The sequence below is a fragment of the Onychomys torridus genome, chromosome 4 (genome assembly GCF_903995425.1).
Source record: "Onychomys torridus chromosome 4, mOncTor1.1, whole genome shotgun sequence".
In the NCBI taxonomy this organism is placed as follows: Eukaryota; Metazoa; Chordata; class Mammalia; order Rodentia; family Cricetidae; genus Onychomys; species Onychomys torridus.
Genome location: NC_050446.1, coordinates 80,717,283 through 80,745,061, shown reverse-complemented (window position 1 = coordinate 80,745,061; position 27,779 = coordinate 80,717,283). Strand labels below are relative to the sequence as shown.

The window sequence follows — 27,779 nt, the reverse complement described above, 5'->3', positions numbered from 1 at the left end:
CACAAAGAGTCATTTCCTCAATAGTATGAGCTAATGTTATTTAATTATCAGAAATATGTATTATATATTTTAAATTACTAAATGTTCTATTCACCAAAAAATGTCATCAGCAATTCAAACAATCAAAAACAGGCAAAATGTATGTCAAAACCAACTATTTTCAATTTCTAACATCTATGAATATTTTTATTTTATCAATAATGGCCCTATAGCCACAAGAGTATAACAATATTTAAATTAATATTTAATCTGACATACAAATCTTTACTAACAGCAATTACTTGGTCACTCAACTAGAAAAAGTATAAGACATACCAAACAAGCTTCATATTTGAACAGTTTAATAAAATTTGGAGCCTATGATGCTCAGCTTGTGTATGTCACAGAATTTATAAATCACATTACTAAAACATACATATTACAACAAGAGATATATTCTTTGCCTTGATCACCTGTATTTTTGTTGTTGTTTATAAAATTAATCACAGTTAGCAGGGCAGAAATCGCTTTGAGCTTCATGAATGACATCCAGGAGATGGGAAAGGATTAGTTCTCAGTTGCTGCCAGTTATAACGCCAGGTGGCTTTTTCTGCAGTGAAGGTGTTACCGATAATCCCATTACACTGGTACTAAATCTTGCAGACATCAAAATTATCACCAAGGTTCCTTTTCATCCCATCCTTTCCAAATGACTGGAAGTCGCTTCACCTGAAAGAAGTCAAATCCACATGCAGCTGCTGTTTTAGCAGGCAGCAGACTCCCTGAGAATGCCAGTCATGATTCAATTTTGCTGTGCCGGTGGCCCCCTATTCCCTGTCCAATAATACATCTGTTAAAAAATCCTACAGCTACAAATCAAGTTTAATCCTACCAGGGACCTCATGTTGGTCTTGTCTTCCAAAAAGGCAGCAGGGTCTGCTGTCTATCTCTGCTAGTGTCTGGGGAATACCCTTTAAATCCCAGCCCTACTTAGAAGAATAAGCTAAGGATCACAAAACATGACCTCAAAAACCCTGATATGACTATATTCTGACCCAGAGGCATTCATTCTAGGTGAAGATTAGAACTTTGCATAATAAGATTACACAGCAAGTGAATGATATCAAGGGACTATCCATATGCAGCCGCCTGGTTCTGTATAGACAGCCTGTGCTGCACAATATGCACTGCCGAGAAAGAGCTGGTCTTTCTAGCTGAAATAAAATAGATTCACATAAATTAGTTGGCCATTTCCAGAGTCCTAAATCCCCTATTACATCTTTTATTGACAGCTCCTGTGAGGATAGCACGAATGTTACTCCTTTTTCTTCTGTGTTTCTGTAACATCATGCTCCGTAATTGAAATGTACATAGATTATGTCTTAAAATTAACATCTTGTTTGCTGTAATCTTGGATTACAATCGACTGTGTACATAATAAAATTAAGAAATCAATGGATGGATTTATCATCTCCAAGAAACTGGAGGTATTGTTTATAGAGTGGTTTAACATTTTGTGTCAGCACTTTAAATGCAAAAGTCACAGAGAGTAGTCAATAAAATTTAAATATATCAAAGAGTACAAAGGCACTGGCTAATACCTACATAAAAGTTAAATTGTGTGAAGATTAAGCCATATTACTCAAAACTCAGAAAGTGGGAGAAGCTCAAGGATATATGATTATCTCTAAGCTATATTTTAGCATAGTCAATTATTTATGCTGATGTTTTTACTATTTTTAACTTATGTGCCTGTGTATGTAGGACTGTAGATGTAAGTGCAAGGGAGCATGGATGTAAAGAAGGCTTCAGAAGCCCTCAAGTTGGGAGTTACAGGTGGTAATGAGCCACCTGACAGGTGCTGGGAATCAAATCTGGGTGTTAGGCCAAGAACATTACAAGCCCAGAAGGGCTGAGTCACTCTAACTCAGGCCTACATTCTTTATAAAGAGAGTACACTGGTTTTTTTCTTCATTTGGTTTTTTGACTGGGTTTCTATGTGTTTTTCTGGCTGTCCTGGAACTCACTCTGTAGACCAGGCTGGACTCAAACTCATAGAGATCCATCCACCTGTCTCTGTCTCCCGAGTGCTGGGATTAAAGGCATTAGTCACCATCACCCAGTTTTACACTGTGGTTTTTAAGGCAAACTCCCTAACCGTTGTATAACTACACTGTAAAATAGCTGAATCAACTCATATTAATTGTAATTCAGGGTTTTATAATTCATAATTACATATTTTAAAATATGTACCAGTGAAATAATAGCTCTTCAGAGTATCATGCAGGGCATGCTCAATGTAAAGAATTCTAGAGATATTTAGAAAACATTGTTAATCACCTTTCTTTCCTAAGAAGCCACAGCTGTGACTCCAAGTAGACATATAAAAAGAAGCTTCATGCCCATTTGTACAAGCAGCAACCTGGAAAAATCTAAGGGCATAAAAGGGAGAACTTAGCTTTATTTTTAAAAATATTAAGACTCCTGTGGGATTCTTATAAAACTTGACTCCAGTATACTTGAAAAGCGGCTAATTGGCTAAGTTTCATTTACCCTTAATTACTGAAGAACATCCCTCATTCATTACACTGGCCATTATTGCATATGCTATGAAATTGAATTAAGTTTGTTTACAGTTCTGCCAATAATACCACTTAACATAGAATATCAGAATTATATTACCTGGTTCCTGAGTACTGACCAGCTATATTCTAACACGTTCCAATAATATACCTTGAGTATATTATTAGAAAAATAATAAGGAATGCAAAAATTACATACTTTATCATGATGTATTGTTATGATTTTTTTTTAACTTTTTTTTTTCTTTTTCCGGAGCTGAGGATTAAACCCAGGGCCTTGCACTTGCTAGGCAAGCGCTCTACCACTGAGCTAAATCCCCAAGCCTTGTTATGACTTTTATAGCTACACTGCTCAATAGAGTAGTCACCAGCCCCCATGGGGCTGTTGATATTTTACATGTGGCCAGTTTAAACTGACATATACTATACAACACAATGAACTCTGAAGATAATAAAAGAATGGAAAAATACAGCATTTAAAATTTTTATATTGATACATGTTGAACAGTTAGGTAATATATGAATATAGCTGATTAAGAAAAACATTACATGGTTCACATTAAATTGCCACTGGACAATACTGTGTTGGTAGTCATACATTTCACAGCTTGTTCCTGTGCTGGTTAGCTCTTGTCAACTTCACACAATCAGAGTTACCTGGGAAAAGGAAACCCCAATTGAGGAACTGCTTCCATCAAATTGGCCTGTGGACAAGTTTGGGGGTATTTTTTTAAATTAATGATTGTTGTGGGAGGGCTCAGCCCACTGTGGGAAGTGGCAGGTGGTCCTAGGAGATAAAAGAAAACAGGCGCTCGGCAGTGGTGGTGCACGCCTTTAATCCCAGCACTCGGGAGGCAGAGGCAGGCGGATCTCTGTGAGTTTGAGGCCAACCTGGTCTCCAAAGTGAGTTCCAGAAAAGGCACAAAGCTTCACAGAGAAACCCTGTCTCGAAAAACCAAAAGAAAAAAGAGAGAGAGAGAGAGAGAGAGAGAGAGAGAGAGAGAGAGAGAACAGGCTAATCATGCAAACAACCTAAGAAGCATTTTTCCCATGGTTCTTGCCCCTGCTTCTGCCAGAGTTCCTGCCCCGACTTTGCTCAATGATGGACAATGATGGAGATGAGGATGCCAAACATACCATTTCCTCCCCAAACTGCTTTTGGTCACCATGTTTCTCATGGCAATGGAAAGCAAACGAGGACAGTTCCTAAGCTAAAGGAAATAGTACAACACAGCACTAGAGCAGAGGGTTCCTGAGGGAAAACTGTCAAAACTGAGAGATAAACTTAGGAAAGACAGTATAGAACCTCCGTCATAGAAATCTTTATCGAATGCTTCTAGCTTAAAGGAAATGGTAGAAGATGAGATTTCACTAACAGCTGGCTACTGTAAACATAAAAGGAATCATGATGTGTCAAGTTGCAAAAAACGCTTCAAGACAGCAAATCTAGGATTGGTTTAAGCTGTTTATTTGTTAATGAGACAGGGTCTCACTGTATAGTTTCAGCTGGCTTCAAACTCTTGGTGATTCTCCTGACTCAGCCACAGAAATGCTGGAATTACAAGCATATGTCAACATTCCCAGTAAATAGTTTGTTTGTTTGTTTGTTTTCAGAAGTTTTTCATCCTCTCAAATAGAATTGCAATACAAATGTAGATTTAAAAATAAATATATCCCTCCTGAGTTACTTCTGTATGTTATACCTGATTGCAAGAGAGCAGCTTAAAGACATGTCTGGGTTTAAAAAGAACCATAATTTTTTTCTATGTAACTATAAAACTGTTTATATTCAAAACTTTTCAACATATTTAATTATCAATTAAAGAGAATAAAGCATCTAGTATATTTCAGAATGTTAGAAAAAAACAAAAGATCAATTTTATAAATTATTGGTAAGCTGCTTTTCCATAAGTCTTTTCATCATATCCATTGTTTTTTAAGCTTTCAGTTAAAAATGGTTCCATAAAAATAAGAACACCTAAAAATAGTGAAAATATGTAACATATGCCTAACAACCAAAAAAATAGAATGACTCATTTAGAATAACCACAGATAAACCATAATATGATTAAAATATAAAATCTATCTCAACCAAGTATTCAAGTGTGGTTTTTAACAATACAATGCAAATTGAAGTATTTAAGGTATTAGCTTTATTTAAAAGTTGTTTTTTCATAGTTATTCCTTTACAATATTTATTTAACATATAACACTACTGAGAAAATTTGAGTATCTTTCAATAAGATGGTTAACGTTTTTAATCTATTCTTTATTGTTTAATCATGCTATTTTTTCTAGTTTCTTAAAATTATTTAAGTTTAGCATTTTCTAGTTATAAGTATCATATAGGTATATGTACATACACACACACAAAAGCAAATAAAAAAAAAAACAGTAACAAAAACCCCCTTTCTAACCATCAATAGATGAGTGCAATGATATTCACTCTAAGTTAATCTCCAGACATCCAAATTCATGAATAAAAATTCATCAGTTTTAAATACACTGAGCCTATTAAGCAAGAACAAAAGCATATGCACAAAAGAGCTTTTAATATATTTCAAAGCCCACAAGAGCCATGGTCTCATTAAAATTATAAATTACACAAACATGGAATGAAGATTCAAACGGCAGTGCAGCTAAGCAGATTACAGAAAAGCCCGCCTTCCATATGATAACACACCATGGCCCTCCCAGATGGGGGCTTGGAACAAAAAGGCCATCACCACAGCTAGGGAAAACCTCCTTGTGATCTCTGGTTTCTGTTCAGCACATGACAGCCAAATAATATGTTGATTATTCTGTTTGTGCTGCTAAGCTTGTACGATGGAATAAAAGCGATATGATCTATTGTGAACCCAATGCTAATGTGATGCTCCACTCATAAGTAATATACTGATTTTATTTTGAAATTATCTTTTATCTGAATATCAGTTTTTAGATGCATGATTAAAATAAAAGACAGGATACACTAATAGTTAATTTGATACTTTAAACTAAAAAATGCAGTTGACAAGTAAAAATCATCTAAACGCTTAGTGAGAAGTCAGGTCTAATCACCCACCTTTCTTTAACTTCTGCATTGTGATCAGAGTGTATTTTAAAATATGTCTTAAATGGAAATTACTCTCATTATGAAATATAAAAGTAACACAATAATGATTAACCTACAAATATGCATTACTGACTAGATAAAAGCTAAATAATTTGAGTGTTCAAAAACATAATTCCTTAATGTAAATAATAGCACACATTAGAACATATAGTGACATTTAAAAAAATAAAATTGAAGGTCTCATAAATGTTTACAACTTAGCCACAAATGATAATCATGTGGTCCTACTTAAAATAACTTAGAAGACATATAATTTTTAAATAAAACTGCCAGGATTAATACATTGCCATAGTGACAAAAAGTTAAAAACTAATTTTTTTCCATTAAAAATATATATTTAGTATGCTAATCTTTAATAGAGAGAATTATACCCAAATTAGGTTACTAGGATTATCTACAAATGCTTCACAAAATTACATATTTCATAAATAAACGTATGAATATCAGTATCATTAACACTGAAAGCTGTACATTTATTTTCCTACTCCAGAAATTTCTTTTGGAATAACAGAGTAGATTCTCCTTAATGACAAGTAGCAAAACAGCAGCAATAAAAGCAACAGAAGACAAAGGTGGATAAACAGGCCTATTTTCTTAAGGAGTTACTCTTTAGAAAGTACAGAACTAGGACCCTTTGCCACCTAAGTCCATTTCCCTTGGCTCTCTCTCCAGATACAGTCTTGAGTCCAAAATGTAGAGTAAATTGCCTCACAAGAAAATACAGTCTGGAATGGTTAAGTCTAAAGGACAGAACAAAGGTATACTTAGAGAACTTAGCATGTAACATACCTAAGTCTACACAATTAATGTCTTTATCTATCTATATATTTAATATTAAATAATCTCTAATTATATGTCATCTTAACATACATTTAAGGTCTCTAATAAAAACAAATTATACTTACAACCTACACTTCCAGTACTCCAGAACTGTTTTTGTCAAGATGCATCAAATTTCTCATATTCCTTTAAAGTATCACTGTATTTATCTTGTGATGATAACTATTTTCCAGATGAAAATAATCTATCATTTATCAGAAATAATTTGATTTTTATTTATGTTTGGTTTTTGAGACAGGAGCTCACTATGTAGTCCCTATTGGTCTGGCACTGATATGTAGATCATGTCAGTCTTGAACTCAACAGGTCCTGCTTATGCTTCCCAATTGCTGGGCTTACTGGCATATGCCACTGTACCCATCTCAGACAGACGCTTTTTCTTAACATAGCTTTTATCTTTTGTGTATGTGAATGTTACCTGAGCCTGTGTATGTGCACCACAGGTACACAGTGGCCACAGAAGTCAGGAGAGAGTGTCAGATATCCTGGCACCAGAGTTATAGGTGGTTGTTAGTTGCCATGTGGTTGCTAGTACCATAACCCAGGTCTTCTGTAATAAGTGTTCCTAACCACTGAGCCATCATACTAGCTCCTCAGAAATATTTTTTAAAAGGGGACAGTAACCAAGATTTTGGAAGAATGGTTACTGCAATGGCTTTTAAAATTGTCAAAGAATGGAAACACCAAATAACTGCCAAACGTAGAAAGTCTAAATTGGTATCCACAGCAAAGGAATAATGTAAAAGGATGAAGATGAATGTAACATAGATGATCCATGAAAACAAAACACTGAATGAAATAAAAAAGTAGATACTATTTTATAAAGAAAAGGAGGCAGGTGGTGGTGACGTAGGTCTTTAATCTCAGCACCCAGGAGGCAGAGGCGGGTAGATCTCTCTAAGTTAGAAGCCAGCCTGGTCTACAGAGTGAGTTCCAGGACCACCAAGACTACACAGAGAAACCCTGCCTTGAAAAACCAGAAGAAAGAAAAAATTCAGAGATTCTTTGGGGCTGAGAGATGGCTTGGAGGTTAAGAGCACTGGCTGCTCTTCCAGAGGTCCTGAGTTCAATTCCCAGCAACCACATGGTGGCTCACAACCATCTGTAATGAGATCTGGTGCCCTCTTCCTGGCAGAACACCATATACATAACAAATAAATAAACATTGTTTTAAAAAATAGTATATAGAAATATATGCACACAAAAAAGCACCCACATAAACCCCCAAAAAATTAAGAAAAAGAAGTAAAATATAAACATATTGCTTAGGAACACATATGAAAATTAAAAATTATATAGAAATAATATAAATACTTACAACAAAAGGTAGACTATTTATTTATCAGCTCTAAAGAAAAGGGAGACTAAGCTGGACATGGTAAAATGCAGTCAACAGTCTCAGGCTGCTGAGTCAGGAATGTGAAACCATCAATAGTTAGACTGCCATCACTAGGGACAGGAAGAGGGGAGTGAGGGAGAGGAGAGAACTGCAGTAGACTGGGGGTGCTAGTGATGCTTCAGGTAATGGTGTTTGGATTTGTGATATAGGCATTTCACCATTACTCCATATATTTACCCATGTTTCTTTATAACCTTACATTATAAAATGCAATATCATGTATTCTTGCTGAGAAAGATTCATTCTCTTGTTAAAAACAATTATATTCTTGGTCTGCATTTATAATTTTTATTGCAATACTTTAATAACAAAGAACTATTACTATGCCTAATTCTCCATAATTTCAATTAAATATAGATTCCACATGTTTGCAACAGCTACAAAAATATAGGAGGCCTGGAAATAATGTAAGACCAATTGTTCTGCTTAACTTTCACTTATGCACTTAATGTTTTTTCTTTTCAAACAAAAAAAATGTATACTTATTCTAAAAATTTCAGATTACAACCAGAATTGTGTGCAGACTGCACTCACAAAAAACTAAGAATATTTAGCTTGAAGGTAGGAAGAAGCATAGTTTCTTTCTTCTCTCAAATACTTGAAATCAATTTTAGGGAGGCTTTTATAAATGCATGCTAAGGTCTATGACAGGTTAGCTGCAAACACAACATTTGATGTTTGACCTACTATCATTCTGTGAAGTACACACCCTTCATGATAGCAAACATGGCAGCTGGAATAAGGTAGAGACCAAGGTATGTAACATTTAAAGACAAGTATATAAAACATAAAACACAGATTTTTCATTCAAAATAGATCCAATATGATCTAGTTTATATTACACTGAAACAGTTTCAACTATTGGAAAAGTGATTTGTACAGACACAACTCATTTTGTCTCTACAACAACATATGTAAGTAAAATTGTTATAACAGGTATCATTTTTATAACAGTATACTGACTTAAAAAGCACAAATAATTAGGGGAGTTATGTAAGGCCCACATTGACAGGCATAGCTGAATATCTGCTCTAACCTTTAGATGCCATTGCACAGGAAGCAACGAACAAACATGGAAATGAGCACCTTCTCATGGTATCGTACTAGATTATCAACACAGTGGCAACAGTACAACACTATTTTGAGGATAGCTTTTGTGAATGTAGCAAGATCCCCTGGTAGAGGTAGGGGGAGCAACCAAAGCATTTCTTTGCTCAGCTACTTAGTACCAACCCCAGAAAGCCACATTTTGTCCAGCAGGGAGCAGCCTTACAACAGCCAAAGGACTTAACTTGAACATGAAACTGACAGAAGAAAAAGGGGGTTTTGGTGTTGTTTGTTTGTTTAAAAAGTCCACTTACCATAGGTCTGTTCTACAATTCATTCAATTTCAGTGTAGTTGTAAGGTCTCTAGGAAAACCCAAATCTAAAGCAGGTCTCGAAGTACATGTGAGTCATCCATGGCTGTGGATTCCTAAAGCAATAAATCAAAGCTGTTAGGTCATCTCTGACCAATGTTGGGCTAAATTAAAGAATGGTGAGTAGACATTTCTTAGTGAACTGTATCTTCCTTTTAGTGGGGCAGCAGGAGGTTTCAATTTGGATATTTGGACCTTTATCAAATGATAATATTAAAGTCTTTTTAATCTAAAAGAAGATTTAAGAAAGAAATTTAAAAACATAATAGGATAACAGGTTATATAAAAACTACCCACTGCAGTCAAGGAGTTGATAAGACAGCCATGCACACTTTTACACTTTTGCTTTTACAGATCAGCATGCATATCTAATGTCTTTTTTTTTTTTTTTTTTTTTTTTTTTTGGACAGGGTTTTTCTATGTAATCTTGGTTATCCTGGAACTTGCTTTGTAGACCATATCGGCCTCAACAGATTTTCCTACCTTGAGAGTTCTGAAACTCTCAAGTAAAGATCATGTGCCACCATGCCTGGCTAATTTTAAAAATGAAAAATATTAGAAAATAGTTCATAAGGCTGTTATAAAAAATGATTTATAATGACTGCGTATGATGCTAAAGAAAAAAAAAACTCATGACCAATTGAAGGGCAAAGTATTTTTAATGTGAAAACCTATGACATATTTAGCTATAATAACTCTGCATCAGTTCTTTTAAAGATTTACTTATTTATTATTATGTATACAGCATGAATGACTGCAGGCCAGAAGAGGGCACCAGATCTCATTACAGATGGTTGTGAGCCACCATGTGGGTGCTAGAAATTGAACTCAGGACCTCTGGAAGAACAGCCAGTGCTCTTAACCGCTGAGCCATCTCTCCAGCCCTCTGCATCCATTCTTATGACTTAAATACACAAATCAGTGTCTCTACTTCTACTTGAAATGCCAAAGCTTGCATTGTATGTGTTTACATATGGCTTTTCAGTACACCACATACCCAATCTCTGCTTTCAAAAGATGAGTATCAATCTTCAAATACATACAATTTGAGGGATTTTAGTGTAAATGTCTGCTTAAATATATTCATTCATCTATTTTCAGGCACTATAACTAATCTTAATCTCATTGTATTGCAAGTCTCAAACACTCTTATATTTATGCTATTCATGTAAATATTTTCTTGGTTATGTAAGCATTTGAACCCTTCTTAAAACATTTTTGAGTCAATATCAAAACACCTAACCTTCACTGCACCTTTGTTCCAATCAGTTAAAGACCACAACTATTTTAATAAAAGAGGTAGTTTAAAATCTTATTGTTATAATGATGTATACTTATTCTTATACTAATTTCTTCAAGTCAACAGAACTTTAGTGTTATTAATGTATACACAACATATACAATATACTCAAAAATATCTAGTTGTTCTCTAGGAATCTCTAGTACTAATATTAACATGAAGGATTATTAGCATGTTGAGAAACATGTATTTATTGGGAGAGGAGTGCATGCCTGCCATAGCATCCATGGAGAGAGAAGTCAGAGGACAGCTTGTTTGAATTAGTTCTCTCCTTCTAGGAGTTCTAGGAGGGGAACTCAGGTCACCAGATATGGCAGCAAGCACCTTTAACCATCAAGAAATCTCATCAATCCATGAGTCAGCTCATCAATCCATGAAATAATTTTACCAACTAATTATTCATAAGCTTTTAATTTTTGTAAATACACTACACAGATTATCCAAAGGAGACTTAAGTGGATTGAGTAGTGTCTTACTTCCCAAGTTAATATCCACTTAGAACCATAACACGTGATAATATATATTATTTGCAATGTAATTAAGGTAAGGAATAACATGAGATTATACTAGACATAATAAAGCTAGTAAGAATGTCCTAATAAAAGACAGAGAACAATACACAAAGCCATGAGTCAAGGACATTATGAAACTGGAGACAGAGACTGGAGTTATGGTTTCACAACCAAGAATATCAAGGGGCAGCAGAAACCAGAAAGGAGGGGCCCTGCTGACATGCAGACCATACTTTTTACTTCTGATGTTCTGAAAAAGTACATTTTCTGCGAAGCCACGAAGTTTATATCAGTTCCTTATGGTGGTACTAGCAAATTCTTGTATATTTTGATAACACAAAGTAGGGTGGTGCTCTAGCAGATGCTTACAATAGAAAAGCTTAGATTGCCTTAAAGAGACTGTATGTAGAAATACACACCTCTCTTACAAGAATCATGCCTACAGAGGTTCTGGTTCAAAATGACAAGTTTATTAATACTTCTCTCAAAACTTGCTCCCAAACAACAGTATGTTTACCTGATATAAGTAAACACTGAAGACAGTGAGGAGCATGACCATACTAAAGACTTTGAAGGGTTCCTAGAATACTAAGTATATAAAATCACAGCGATAGGTAGAAAACAGTCCAGGGGCACACAGGCTGACAAACTACAGTTCAGAGGATAAATCTTTCAGCTGCTATCTACTTCTGTGGGGCAACAGAAAGAAGTGCCATGTTCTTGACTTTCCAATGGGCTTAAAGGAAAAAGACTATGCTGTGACATATAAAAACTACACAAAATTCAAGTTTCAGCTTCCAGCGTAACTGTGCTCAACCGTTAATGCCAGCTCTCCTGATTTACTTGTGGAAGAGATGAGTAGTTTCAAAAGAGACTTTATTGAACGCCAAACCTAAATTATTTACTATTTAGTCACAGAAAGAGATACCCACTCAGGCCAAAGCAAAAACGTCTCATAATCTCTCCTATTTCTTGCTGTGGCTCCAACTGGTCTTGGTCTTCCCTGGGAATAATGAAGGTTAATCAAATGAAACACAACACATTATCTGCCTAAAAGGAGCTTGGCATCTAAAATATGAAGACTGCTCAACCTGGATATTCTTCATTTGCTATTAGAGAACGAGTTTACCATTTTTATACAATTGCAAGATTGTATAAAATGGCAATACTGGGTCTAAGCAGAAAGCAAGCACTCAACAGTTTTTTGAATGACTTAAAAATATAAGGGTAATGTATGATATGTACTGATGACATATTTGAAATGAAAGCCACCATCACCAAATCTTTCTAATTGATGTGTTGTTGCCAAACCTCAAGGTTTGTTGCCTTTCTTCCCAAAAATGGTTCTTTATTTTCTGTTTTTCTTTTTTGGTTGTTTGTTTTGTTTTGAGACATGGGTCTTATGGTGCTAATGCTAAGCATAACACCTGATTCTGCTCCACCTTGTGAGGATTATAGGATTGGGACCAAGTCTTAATACAATGTAGGCAGGCATGTAGGCAGGCAGGAAGAAAGAAAGGAAAAAAGGAGAGAAAGAAAAAAATAAAAGCAAATAAAGTTGTTGTTGGCATTCCCCTTTAGTCCCAGCACCAGAAGGCAAAGGCAGACTTCTCTGAGCTCCATACCAACAGGGGCTATATGGTGAGACTTTGTCTCAAAATGAATGAATGAATGAATACATATATCATGTATCATCCATCACTGTCAACAGTAATTTAATGTCGCAGGTGTTGAGACTCATTTTTAGTTCAAACATTGCTTATCTTGAATGTCTTTTAAAATCACTTAACCAATTCCTCCCCCAGTTCTCACTGAAAAAAAAAAAAAATGTTTTAAATCAAACAGCTCTAAATTACATGGGTTTTCCCCCACAAATAAAACTCACGGTGTAGTAAAAATCCTCTCCATTAAGATTTCACAATCACTAGAAAATAAAGTACAAATAAAGCCAATTCTTCCCAGATTTAAGGAGAGAGAAACCTCAGGTAATTTCCGTGGTTGTTTATTATTATTATTATTATTATTATTATTATTATTATTATTATTTTAGCTGCTTCAGAGAGCGATAATTAAATGTGTGAAGAAGGTTGTCAGAGTAACACTTGTCATTCACACTGCTTAGGAAAGATTCTCCAAGATTTCCAGAAACCCTAATTAAAAATAAGGTTGGGGATTTAGCTCAATGGTAAAGCGCTTGCCTAGCAAGCACAAGGCCCTGGGTTCGGTCCTCAGGAAAGCTGCTCCCGGGGACTTGTTAGAGAAGTATAGTCTGTCAGACCGGGGGCAGAAAGCCCAATGGCCTCGAAGTTCCAAGGACAGTTTCTAAGAAAAGCCGACTATCCAACCCACCTAGCCCTGGGCTCTAACTGGCTAAACCAAGGTGCTAACCAGCCACTGAAGTCACCGTTACATCCTTTCCAGACAGCACAACCATTCGGGAAAAGATGGTCCCGCGTGGGGAAGACGGGGATAACTTTCCTTAGAAACCAGAAAGGCTAGAGAGACGTCTCCCCTCTGTGCTTAAACAGCAGAGAAGATGCGAGCTCTCCAACTCACAGTGGCTGGAGAAGCCCTGCAGGCGAATCGCTTCTCCACCCTCTTCTTTAACTCCGCGTGAACGCAGGCACTCGCAAACCAAGAATGCTCAAGGACAGTACCCACCTGCGGCCCCCAACACCAACAGAAGTTCCTCCACCAGAACTCAAGCGGACCTGCTTAACCTGGACCGTGCACAGTCCTCCGGCTTTAGGTACGGAGCACTTTTCAGCAATCGGCCTTGCGATTGGTTGAGCGGCAAGGAAGTTCTCATTTCTATTGGCTACCAGTGGTGAATGGGCGGGACTTTGGGGCTGTCTCTGACAGGCCAGCCGCTCGAGTTCCCAGAGTTCCTATTGGCTCTTCGCGGGAGCTTCAAGATGGCGGCGGCAGCTACCTGCGGTGCGGGCGTCCTCAGCTCTGGGTTTGTAGCATCCACCACCCGCCAGAGCGACACCACCAGCTTCCAGAGGAGGAGCAAGGCCTCTGGGGCTGACGGAGGTGGCCCTCGGCTGCTGTCCATTGCGGGCACGCGACCGTCGGTGCGGAATGGACAGCTGCTGGTGTCAACCGGGCTCCCAGCCCTGGACCAGCTCTTAGGTCGGTTCAGAATGAAGATGAGGGAGCTTCCCAGGGAAAACCTGGGGAGGGACTCCCGGGGCAGCCCCTCATCCCTACACCTTGCCCTGCCCAGCGCCGCTCACCCCTCTCCCCTTCACAAACCTGGTCAAGGGTAGCCTGCTATGATAGAGTTGGGGGCGGAAGACTTGCATGGAGGTGTCTTAAGATCTGTGCACTAAGCCCGCCTTAGGATCCACATTCCTTACTCCGCTCTGCCCAGCAACTCATTTCCAGATGACCAGGACTCCCTATGTGCTTTTACCCTAAAATGATTCCTAATGAAAAAGAAACATAGAAAGGAATTGACTTTTAGGAGCCTCAGCTGGTCTCTATGACACTCACCTTCCAATCCCAGGTAGCTTAAAGCTGAAAGACTAACCTACAAAACTTTTTAGCGTTGTAAAAGAAAAGTTTCATTAGAAAATGTTGAAAACATTCCCCTCTTTTCCGCTGTGGGCTACTTATCTCCTTAAATTATAAGCGGTGTTGGCTCCAAAAGAGTGGATGTTAAAGATGTGTGTTGACTCAAAGAAATGACAGTCCTTGATATTCAGATAGTTTTACCCCCAGATTATCTTAAATATGTCCGTGTATATATATCGTAATCTCTGGATTTTTTTTTTTTTTTTCGTGCGAAGCCTACTGGAGAATATACTTGTTTCAGAACTGATTTGTTGAAATAATTGATTTAGTTAGGTCAGTAGGACAGGCTAAAGTATGTCTGAATGCTGCTTCTTAGAAACAGATGTGTATTTACATTTTTGTAAGCTTTTTTTCATAGTGTTTGCTGTATGTCTGTTAAATATGGTAGATTTGCATAATATATTACAATTGCCATTGCTTATTCTTGTACTTCGTTTAGCATTTTCTCTGGGTTATACTCCATGCTTTACAAGCAAGTTTATCAAAGAGGAAAATAACAAGACAAGCTATGAGAAACAGTATGGATTCTTGATTCTATTATTTCATGTTCTAAATGGATTCTGATTGTTTTCTACATAAATTTAAAGTAGTTTCACATAATTGTTTCAAACCCATAGAGTTGTGTGAGGCTAGAAACATAATTCAAAACGCATAGTTGGCAAATATTTATTTCACTTTTTTCCCCTTATGGCCGCAATTGTTATCCTAGATTTGAACTCAAAGCTTAGAAGATTGGCTATAGTGAACTCTCATCCAGACAGAAATTAATTTGTAAGCTTTAATGACAGCTGATCTGTCTATCCACCTAACCTGTCAAATCTTTTCTCCGCCTTAAATGTTCATATTTAATTAAATGGGATAGGTAAGTTTATTCACTTGATACTAATCAAATTCTACAAACAAAAAGACTGCATTTTCCGTATTATGCTTTCATTTTCTCATTAAAATAGCAAAATGTAACTAGACCAGAGCCTGACAGTAAGTTTTTATAAGGCCTTGATTGAAAGAAGAAGGAAAAAAAAAACTAAATAAGAAATGGTAAGTATGAAAAACAGAGTTTGGCATTGGAGCTGCAAAAGCTGATTGAGAAATTAGTAGTATAAATATTTACAAAACTCCTGACCAAGTAAGCTGATCTTCAACTTCAAATTTAGTCACCTCTGTACTTAGAGCACAGCTATTTCTAATTTTTGAGGACTATTTTTAGGGTGTTTTGACAGGTTACTGAACTTAAGATTAATTATTTAACTACAATCTCTTCACACCTGCCAAACTGAACTGAAGGCACCTTCATCTGTGTTTCTGCAGACACATATACTTGAACAATAATTTTTGAAATTTTCAGAAATGCTTGGACAGTGGAAGATTCTAGTATTTGATTATAACATACTTAAGCTAAAAATTAGTGTTCACCGAGATCAAAATAATATCAATTGTTGAAATGTATGTTTTGCATGATTGAAGTTAATTTGCAAAGTACATAGAAATTCAGGATATTGTAATAATAGGAGTTACTATATTTGGGTTAATAAATACTCCCAGATGTATTTCAGTTGTTAACTTCTTAATGACATTTTTGTAATTTGATTTCCTGTCTTGTATGTCTTCTGGAGCAAAAAATTTAATTTTTTTTTCATTAAAACATTTAAAAGTGAAACATCTGTTGCTAATGTGTATTCAAAGAAGCATAAGGACTTCAGGGCATGTTACTTTCAAACATTATTTGATTCAGATTGTGGCAAGCCTTCTATGACCTTATGGCAGTAAAATGTAATGATAGAGGGATATTATAAATGAAAATGTGCCAATGTACATTGTGATCACACAAGTTAGTACTGTATTATTACCTCCCTGTGGTACAGCGAACTTTATTACTGCCGTCAGTGTGATTTTAAACATAATTGCAAATGTATTTGAAGTCCACCACCTAGAATGATTGAATGTTAGCTATTTGGTAATTCATTACTTCCATCAAAATGTCTTACAGATTTGAACATACATTCCCCTTGTCTTCATTTTAAGAAGCATGATCTAATAATTTATTTTTGTTCTGACAATTTAATTTTATTATTGGATTCTCATATACATTCCCCATATTGTCTATGTTTAAATTGTACAAGTTTTAATTTAGACTTTCTAATCTAGGGATTTTGTTTAAGATTTATTTTATTTTTATTTATGTGTATTATGTGGACTTATGCATATTAGTACAGGCATCTCCAGAGGTCAAAAGAGGACCTTGGATCCCCTGGAGCTAGAGTTACAGTGCTTGAAAGTGATCCTAATGTGGGTTCTGGGAATTAAACTTGGATCCTCTACAAGAGCAACAAATGCTCTTAACCACTGAGCTATGCATCCTTCCCAGTAACCTAGGTTTTCAACTTTGTCTCTTTCAGGGCATTTATATTGTTACCTGAGGTCACTATGGGTAAATAACATGTATTTCAGAAAAGGAAAAGAATTTGGCTGGCAAGATATTCCAGGAACTTCTAAGAAAAAATTATAGTCAGTCTTGAGAGGTTCTTGAAGGAAGGGTGACTTCAGAGATTTGGCTGATTTAACTTCTGCCCTGTTCAGAGTTTATTCAGTTTTGGCAGTCAAGGGAATGGTAGGTTGAGTTTGTGGCAAATAATAGTCCAGCAGAAGTTCCATGGAGAAGCTTGTGGTAGTGACAATTTTCAAAACTGATTTTAAAAAATAAATGCAGCTGACTTGCTTATTACATTATCATCAGTATTGTAGAATAATATATGTTAAGCTTGGGCTGTGTATTTTTAACAATTTTATATTTTAGTGGAATAATATACATTAAGCTTGGGCTGTATGTTTAAGAATTTTTATTATATTTTATCTCGCTATAAAACTAAAGGAAATATATATTTTCTATTATTATATAAACTGTCTCATATGATTTACTATTCAGAGCCGTTATCCCTGTTCATAGCTTTGGTTTCCACATTGCCCAGCCAGCACTTGCATCTTAATCATAGGCCAGGATGTTTGATAGCTTAAGACAAACACATTAACAAAATCACCACAATTTAGTTTGGCAGACTGTATTAATTTGATAGTTAAGGATACTGCTGTAAACTAAGGAAAAAGCTAGCTTGCTTTTTTACATTTCAGTTTTCCAGTAGTATCTTTCTATTATTACCTAATTTCTAGTTTTTCCTTTTACTTTCACCAACTTTGAAAAATAAGGTATCACTTCTGAGCATTAATTTGACCTCATTTACCCAAAGTTTGTAACTTACAAATTAGTTTGAGAAAATGCACAAAATTGAAATTTTCCATTAAAATGGTACTAGTAATGGTTGGCTAACTACTCCCCCAAGAATTACAAAACTATGGTAGAAAGCTTTTAACACTTACAAATCTTAAAATTTCTTATCATTTATTTTTGTTTTTGTTGTTTACTTTTTATTTTATGTATTTATTGGGTTTTTGAGACAGGTTCTCTCTACATAGCCCTGGCTGTCCTGGAACTCACAGTGTGGGCCAGACCTGCCTCTGCCTCCCGAGTACTGGGACTAAAGGTGTACACCACCACATCCAGCTCTGATATTTTTTAAGTGTTAAATCTGTACCTGTTTTAACACAAAATATTATCTCCCAGCTTGGACTAAGAATACTCTCTATCAAACACTAAACAACAGAAGTCCACTAGTGGTTTTTCTAAGTTAGGATTCCATTTCTTTTTTCTACTTGTTTTTATCACTGAGATGATATCATTGCTTCTTTACCCCATTACTTACCTGAAAACATTTTTGTGGACTATAAAAATTTATATATACTTATATTTTAATGGAGACTAATAGTGTGAATTTTGTATTGCTTTTAAAATTAGATCAGGTTACCGATGGATTATTGTATTCGATAATGTAGTAAAAGCCAGCTTTTAAGTAATATGTCAAAATGTCCAACCATGCTTGATTGTTTTATCTGTTCATTTCTTGTTCTTTTTTTCTTCCATTTATTTATTTGTTTGTTTGTTTGTTTGGTGGGAGCCATGGCTATATATTGATTCAAGTTTTGGGTTAAACTCCTTCTACAACCTTAGTGTATCAAGAAAGAAATATACAGATATTTTACTTGAGGGTATTTTGGGGAAAGATTGTGAAGTTTTTGTCTCATTAAATTTGTTTTGTTTTTGAGACAGAGTCTCTGTAGCCCAAACTGACTTGGAATTTGCTAGTAAACCAGGATGATTTTAAAGTTGTGGAAGTCCTTCTGCCTTACTCCCCAAATACTGGGATAAGAAGCCTGTGTGCCATGTCCAGCAAAAGCTTCATTTTAAAACTTTTAAGTTTATGACCAATAAGCTTATTCCATATGGACCAGACTTCACAAGGAACCCTGTAGACATGGTCCTCATGCTGAACAGATAAGCATTAGAGAAACCAGGAAAGTTAAGTATGCAGGCTTATCTCTTGAAGGAAGAGATGTGTATACCTATTTTCCACCCAGAAGGCTGGGAGTGGATGTTGTTAATAGCCTGGTGATCTGTGCTGTCTGTAGGGCCAGGCCCCACCAGAATCTTCCAGACTATTATGTTTACCCTAAGTTCTTCCTCCCTAAGACTGTGATCCTGAGCATTGCTTCTCAAGTCAATAAAAACATCCTTAGTAAATGTCATGGGTACTTTAAAACCATAATGACCTCTATGCTATCTCGATCAGAGACCACACAAGATCCCAGGCCCTTAAACCATCTTCATGGTAGAGGTCACATATGCTTTGCAAAGGAGTTTAAATGTAGTGATTTCTTAAACTTTATTGTACATATGGGACTGAGATAATTGTTACTAGGAAACACTTTTTCCCCAAAATATACTGTAATTAAATATGTCTAAAATAAACTCTCCAGTGTCAGATTCTAGAAGTTTGAACTAGCCAAGCTAACTAAAACGGGCTGTGGTGGTGCATGCCTTTAATCCCAGCACTCAGGAGGCAGAGCCAGGCAGTTCTCTGTGAGTTCAAGGCCAGCCCGGTCTTCAGAGTGAGTTCTAGGACAGGCACCAAAATGACACAGAGAAACCCTGTCTCAAAAAACCAAAAAAAAAAAAAAAAAAAAGTTCCGGTCCAAGTTTTCTTCTTGCATCTCATGGTTTGTTTCTCTGCTGGCTGTAGCAATTTGCAGGGACCCCCACAAAACCCCTCTAGCACCTGTCTAAAATTAAAGTGAAGTCCGCACTACAGCTCATTGGGGAATAAAGAAAATATGTCTTAAATTAAAAGTCATTTAATTTACCCCTATTTGATAATGTCTTCAGGACTGATCAAAGTTTCCACCTATTAGGATTTTCATAAACATAAGATTTATAATTTTTTAATTAACATTTTCCTAAATTAGCAGAAAAATAATTTTATTTGGTTCATTTTTTCAAAAACCAACCCCCCTCCCCTCATTGTGGGATTTGCAAGAAGTTCTGCTTAGCTCGTTTCTTCTTGTCTGTTATTGCTCCCATTATCACTGACCAAGTAATAATACACATTGAGTGATGGGTTCTAATCTAAAAGTCATCGCAAAAATGGCAAAGGCATGCTGGATTTTACATATTCATTTTCATCAGGAAGCATCTCATCATCCCACCATGAGGGAAAAGTAGTTGGACATGGTAGTTTATGCTTATAATCCCAGTGCTGAGAAGACTGGGGCAGGAATGTTCTGTGAGTTCTAGCCTAGCCTCAGCTAAAAAGTGAGATCCCATCCCAAACTTTAAAACCCTTTGTTTTTATTCCACTGGAAGTTAGATACGAAAGTTAAATAGATTAGGGAAGTAGACCAGGAAAATCAACCAACCTTTTATACACAATAGAGTGTAATTTTATCTTTTTAAACATTGACAATTAAGGTATTAAATGTTTTTTCCACATAAAGGAAGGTAGGATATAAAGTTAAAAATAAATAATAAAAGTTAGCAGTGGCCTTATGTAGCACAACCTTAAATTAAGCGTTTAGTATCATCCATCTAAAAGCAGAGCATACTTGGATCCTTTATGAATGCTGCCTTAAGGTACATTTCACTCTGTTAATCTTGAAATTGAGATCATTAGTGTGGTCTATATTTTAAATGTTACAGTGTGGGAAGTTGTCTTAATGTATAATTAAATTATGTATTCAATTTTACGATAAATCCAGTTACAATTCTGTAAATCCCAATGCATCAGAAGCAGAAAGAAGCAGCCTCACCCTCAGCTACAGTGAAATGAAGTCAGCCTAAGCGACACAGACCTCACACTCACACTCACACACACACACACACAGGAGAGAGAGAGAGAGAGAAAGAGAGAGATGCCACACATGCATGCAAACATATGTAAATGTACTTTTAAAGTGTCTGTCACTAATGATTTTTAAATTTTTTACAGACTGTCTTCAAATTATTTCAGATATCACCATAAATTAGTATATACAATTTTTTTCAATTTATTCTGTGAACATGTTAATAGATTTCAGACTGTTTGATACAACAAGTATGCTTTTTGTACAAGTGTAAAGAAACACTATTAAGGGAACTTTTCATATTAGATTTTTCCACATATTTGCCACTACAAAATATTTTGGGAAAGAGATTTTTATCGATGTTCAAAATGTTTTATGGTTTTTGTGCTCATACACACAAACCTTACCAAGAATACTCTCTTAGGTTGTTCAACAACTTTGAATACTTATAAAATAATGCAACAAATACATTTGTAATCATTCTTTAGCATGTAGTTTGTTTGTTTGTTTTTAGAGACAGGGTTTCTCTGTGTAACTTTGGAGCATGTCCTGGAACTCACTCGGTAGACCAGGCTGACCTCGAACTCACAGAAATCCTACTGCCTCTGCCTCTGCCTCCCAAGTGCTGGGATTAAAGGCATGTGCCACCATTGCCTGGTGTTACCATGTGTTTCTTAATTCTAAAGTACATTTGTTAGTTTTTGAGACATTAAAAGTACTAATACTTTTTCAGATAAAATGATTAACAAAGTATTTTATGGACTACCTGACCTCTCTAGCATAGTTAAGATAACTGAAAAGTTAATTTTAGTGACTATTTGGATTATATATTTATGATATTAGCTTCATTCAAATACTTAAAAGAACTCATTCCAATATTAATGAACATGTATTCTTTTATTCCATTTTATTTGAATTGAGAAAAATTTATATTTAATCTTTTCTAGACTTTGGATATCTTATAATTTTTTAAAAAAATAAATGGAACTATTAGTTCCTATAAGACTTACTCAATTTGAAAATAAAAACACAGAATTTTTAGCAGTCACTGTGCACATTTGGGTCTTGGCTCTTGAGTTAATTTATTAACAAGTGCTAAATATTGGGATGCTTTATCTCAGTTGTATTGAGTGCCTCCTGTTTCTATCTGGAGAAAGGAGGACACAATAACATATCAGAAAGGAAATATGATATGTAGTGTGTAATTTCAGGTAACATGTAACTGTATCATAATAACATTGAGCAAAGTATTACAAAGATAGTTCAAATATTGTTCACAAGGGTGGTTTCTAGTCTTGCTGAGATAACTATTCTTGGTGAAGTCTAAATTTTGTTCTAAAGAGAATCTAGAAAGTTAATGACTAATGTTCTTGTGTGTCATTTCCAGGTGGAGGTTTAGCTGTTGGAACAGTTCTTCTGATTGGTTAGTATAAAATACCTGCTGTGATCATTCTAACTAGTTCTGTTTTGTAAGTGATGGTTTTATGATTTTCTCACTCTGAAACTGAATATTTAAATGATGAGCTCTCCACAGATGTAAGGTCAATTTAGAACTTGTCTAAATACACTTTTTAATTCAAAATTGAGATGGGCAGACATATTTGAAAATGTATCACCTAACATTTAAAAATGGTTACTCTTCACTGCACCATTTTAAATTTAAAGTTATTTAAAATGAAATGTCAATTGCTTTTTTTTGAAAAAAAAAAAAAAAACAACAACGCAGTATTAAAAGTGGAATTGTAGTGATTAGTTAAAGAATTGTTATGTGTACTATATGTGAGTGTATAGATATGTAATACATTTCAGAGATTTTATTATTTTCTTATTGATTGAAAAAAGACAAAGTGAGCCTTATTTTTGTTCATTTTTAAAGTGGTTAGAGTTCTTAATTAAATATCCAACCCTATATGGCGTATTTCAACATAGATCATAGGGTCTTCAAATTGCAGAAAGCTTCATCTATCACATAATGAAAGCACTCCTGTTAATGTTTAACCTATTAATTGTAACGTATCTATTGTTTCTAGTTTAGTCTAGCCTACTTTTTTATATGACCCCATTAAAACATTTGAAAATGTCCATTTTAACACCCCAAATTTTCCCTAACCTAAAAGGAAATCATTTGGTGAGCTGGTTGTGAGAGTTAACAGTGAATCCTTGTTCTCCCTATTGTCCGTTGATGTACCTCCTAGGGTGGCATCTCTTTCATTACCCAAAACTAGTAAAAGATTTCATGTTAATAAGACCTATAGTCAGCAAACTGAGATATAAAATGTAATAATCTAGATATTTATTAGTACCAGGCACCAATAAAAATAAGTTTATGTTAATAGACATCTATTAACATAGCAAGGGACTGTGGCAAATGTTTCAGAAGGATTTCCTCCAAGACTGATTATAATACAAAATGATGGTAATTAACCTTTGGCATACATTACATATTACATTTATCTAGTGAAGCTGAATTTCTGGAAAACTCCCAGTATCTAGAATATCTCATTACCTGTCTCTGCTTAATCACTAAAGAATCCTGATAATGATGGTTGGAGAGGTACCCATCCTGTGGTTATTGTGGGTCATGTGTTATATAAAGTACTTTATGTATGTTTCTTTTTTTGTTAATATGATCAACTTATGAACTATTAAATTTATATTTTCTCTATAATTGATGACATTAGATTAGATTAGGTAAAATAAATTTCAGTTTCACATAGTAGTGAGAGTCCCAGGATTAGAATTTTGCTATGAATCCAGGTATATGAATTTGTTTTTTTGAGTGAGAAGGTTTTACTTTTTCATTTTTTTTTATTATTTTTGAGAACTTTATACCTAAATATTTTGTATTTACCTCAGACTCATTTCTCCCTCTATCCCCACCAATTCCTCCTATGTCTACTCAAATTTATGACCTCTTCTTTATTTTTTATTATTTTTGTTTTTTCAAGACAGGGTTTCTCTATGTAGCCTAGGCTGTCCTGTATCTTACTCTATAAATCAGGCTGGCCTCGAACTCACAGAGATCCACCTGCCTGTGCCTCCCAAGTGCTGGGATTAAAGGTGTGCGCCACCACCGCCGGGCTTTCATTAATTATTATTGTTACATGTATATAAATACATACATATATGTATTTATACATCTCTGTATATTCATATACAAAAATATATATTAACCCTACTGAGCCTGTTTAGTGTTGCTTGTGTGTGTGTGTGTGTGTGTGTGTGTGTGTGTGTGTGTGTGTGTTTATAGCTGATCATTTGGGATTGGATAACCTATCGAGGGGCTTATCCCTAGAGAAGACTGATTCTCCATCTCTCAGCAGCTATGAATTGTCTGTAGCTCTTTATCCAGAAGTGGGGACTTGTAAAATTTTCCTCATCCACATTGGCATGTCACTGGCATTGTTATTGTGCTGGTCTTGTTTAGGAAACCATATTATTGAAATTGCATGAGTGCCGCTTCTCTGTCATACATAGAAGATGCTCTATTTCAAGGGGACAGCAGCTGTCCTGGTCCTCTGGCTCTTACAGTCTTTCCACCCTCTTTTCTACAGTGTTCTCTGAGTGTTAGGTGTAAGGGTTGTGTTGTAGGTTTGTTAGTTGGGGTGGGTGCCCCATGGTCATATGAACAATTGTGAGCTTATGTAGTCGTCTCTATTGCCTCCAAAAAGAAACTTCTTCAATGAGAAATAAGAGATATGGTCATCTGTAGGTATAAAAATAAGTACTTAGGGGCTAGAGCAATGGCTTGGTGTTTAAGAGCACTGATGGCTCTTTTAGAGAATTCAGGTTCAATTCCCAGCTCACAGACATCATACTATGCATGTGGTGCACTGACATATATGTAGGCTAAACACATACATAAAATAAATAAAAATTTAAAAATATATTTAGAATGCAGTTAGAAATTATAGTGGTTTAGTAAAGTGGCAGTAGTGGGTTCTTCTCTAGAATCCATGACCTCACCAGCCATGGCTAGTTGTTTCAATTTATACTACCAGTAATGAGTTCTCTCCTATTGCAATGCTGTATGTTTAGTTAGATGTTGGTTACTCCCAGGATGTAAGGGCCACTATTGCACCCTTGGGGATATCTTGCTGGATTGGTTGTTATTGTGTTTTGTGGCTGTGCAACTGAATAGGACTCTTGATTGCTCTTCTCCCTTAGAAGTTTGGTTATTAGGAGACCCAATCCTCAGGGAGGAGGAGGCTTCCAGGTCAGTTTCAGGTGGACTCCTCTAAGTCCTATATACAAACTGTATAGCATCTTCAGCAATAAGGCAACTCCTAGGAGGCATCTAAGATCCTGGTCAATAGCCTATATTGTTTTGTGAGTGTTGAGTCAAGTAGAAGATAGACTATCAGGACTTAAAGATAAAATAGAGGAACTGGAAAAAACAAATAAAGAATATGAAAAAATAATAAAAACACATGGAAGGAACATACAAGAACTTGGGGACACCAAATCTTTGAATTATAGGCATAGAAGATGAAGCATTCCAGGTTATTAGCAAAAAACCAGATCTTTATATGTCACAGGAGAAAACTCCAAATCAAGGGAAGACACACCTATACAGATATAAGAAGCACACAGAACACCAGATAAATAGGACCAGAGAGGAAGCTCTTCGTGGTGTATTATTGTTGAAAACACTGAATAGACTGAATGAAGAGAGGCTATTAAAAGCTGCAAAAACAAAAACAAATAAACAAAAAACCCGACAAGTCAAATGTAAAGGAAAACCCACCAGAATAACAACTGATTTCTAGGTGGAAACTTGAAAAGCTAGAAGGACCTGAATCGAAATACTCCAAGTTCTAAAAGATTACATATGCCAGCGTAGACTGTCCTGCATAGCTTTCTCAAATGCCTTGTTAACAGCCATAAACTGTTGTTGTTGTTTTGGTCTTTTCTCTTGGTGGGGTACAAACCAGCTCCCAAATCAATCACACACAGAGGCTTGGTCTTAATTATAAATGCCCAGCCTTAGCTTTCTTTGTTTTTGCCTTAAATTATCCCATCTATCTTTTTCCTTCATCTTTCAATCTGTACTTACAGTTTAAGTGTTTTTCATACCTCTTAAATCTGAAACATTTATATGTGTTTTGTGTGTGTGTTGCATGTAGTTCTGTTCTGCACAATCTTCTTCCAGATTTCTCATATTTATTCTCTCTGCCTGCCAGCTCCACCCATCTTTTCTCCTGCCTTGCTATTGGCTGTTCAGCCATTTATTAGACCATCTTGTGTTTTAGATAGGCACAGTAACTGAGCTTCACAAAGTTTAACAAATACAACAAAAAGGAATACAACACATCTTTGCATAATTAATGCAGATTTTCTACAACATAAACAAATGTAACACATCTTAAAATAATATTCTACAACAATTGTGGATGTTGGGAATCAGACTTGGCTCCTCTGGAAGTGATTTTAACCTCTTGATCCATCTAGCCAGCTCTTCTCCACATTATATTCTGAAATAGGGTCACCTCAGTGAAGTTGCAGCTCACCAGTTAGCTATGTCACTGACCAAGATTGCCAAGAGATGTGCCTATCTCTGTCCTACACCCATACCCCCAGGACTAGGGTTACAGATACAGCACTACTCCTGGCTTTTATATCGGTGCTGGGGATCCCAACTCAGATCTTCCTGTATGCATGGCAGGCACTCCCTTCTCTGTGCCCTCTCCAGCCCCTTTTGTGAGTTTTGTAAACCATTTTCTCATGATGTAGATTATTCTTCATTTATCAAGGCAGTTTTATGTGTGACATGTACCTGTGAACAAGTGTGGCTTTTCAGAGCAGTTTATTTATAGTTTCAGAAGCAGTGAAACTATGGAAACTAGAGCTAGTGAATGTTGCTACCAAAAACCAGAAAAAATCCATGCCTTCAGAATATTGAAAAGTAGCAATATATGAGGAATAAATCCCCGAAGGTAAACATTTCTTAATACAAACTTGATTCTTACAACGTTTTTATTCAGAATGCCACTGCTGTTAAAACAACTGAGAAAATCAGCTGATAGGAAGAAAGCCTTATTTTGGCTCCTCATTTCAATAGGCTCAGTATGTAGTCAACTAACTTCTTGATGTGCACCTGAACTGAGGCCAAATACAGTGGCAGTGAGAACACATAGCCAAGGAGCTTGTTTAGTCCAATGTAGCCAGGAAACAGGGAAAGGAGGAGTCACAGCACAACATCTCCTTCACACACAAGCACCAGTGACCTTCCTCCAAAGAGGTTCCATATATACATAAAACATGTAAATGTTGTAGATGTAAGAGGTATGAAAAAGACTTAGACTGTAAGTAGATTGAAAGATGAAGGAACTACACACTTGAAAACAGTATTGACGGGAAGAGGACACCACAGAGCACGCTTAACATAAAGGCAATCAACAGGCCCTCCTGAAGTAGAAAGTGCATACTTGGGACTAGTTAGGGTTCAGCCTTACTCTAAGTTTCTTGCTTCAGTTTTTGGGACTCAAACTATAAAACAATACTCCTGCCATCCTCCAAAACCACACTCTTCACTGACCAGATGACTCCTGGGATTTCTGTTTCCTTGTTATTTCTTGCCATGTGTAAGGATTTGCTCTTATCATCTCCATCATATTTTTATCTTCACAATTTTAGCTCAATTTCTCACTATTTACTTTCCTTCCAGATCTTTCCAGTTTACATCTCTCATGAAAAACAAACGGATATTCTAAAATTCTATCATAAACTAATTTCTAATTGAAGTGTGTCAGGCATCATTCTAAACCCTAAACATGTGTTTTATTTTTTAGCTCACATAATCAGATAAGTAAATATATTTTACATTAAAA

At 35.9% G+C, this 27,779-nt stretch overlaps 2 protein-coding genes across 8 annotated transcripts in view; one reads left to right on the top strand and one right to left on the bottom strand.

Moving 5' to 3' along the window:
• The window catches only part of Immp1l (inner mitochondrial membrane peptidase subunit 1), a 63,240-nt gene extending 49,335 nt beyond the window's left edge, over positions 1-13,905 (bottom strand). For 4 of the 6 annotated variants that reach the window (XM_036184533.1, XM_036184532.1, XM_036184536.1 and 1 more), the window contains exons 1-2: positions 13,807-13,905; positions 9,277-9,389 (exon numbers count right to left, since the gene is read on the bottom strand). The gene's annotated coding sequence lies outside the window, so the exon portion shown is untranslated. Of the gene's footprint in view, positions 1-452; positions 709-2,319; positions 2,371-9,276; positions 9,390-13,806 lie in introns of those variants that run through there. The other 2 variants (XM_036184534.1, XM_036184537.1) reach the window with 2 other exon arrangements.
• Positions 13,906-14,055: 150 nt separating this feature from the next.
• Positions 14,056-27,779, top strand: part of Elp4 (elongator acetyltransferase complex subunit 4) — a 212,845-nt gene continuing 199,121 nt past the window's right edge. For both annotated transcript variants that reach the window (XM_036186477.1, XM_036186478.1), the window contains exons 1-2: positions 14,056-14,280; positions 22,337-22,372. In XM_036186477.1, the coding sequence (XP_036042370.1) occupies positions 14,061-14,280; positions 22,337-22,372 (256 nt within the window). In that variant the 5' untranslated portion in view covers positions 14,056-14,060. The remainder of the gene's footprint in view (positions 14,281-22,336; positions 22,373-27,779) is intronic.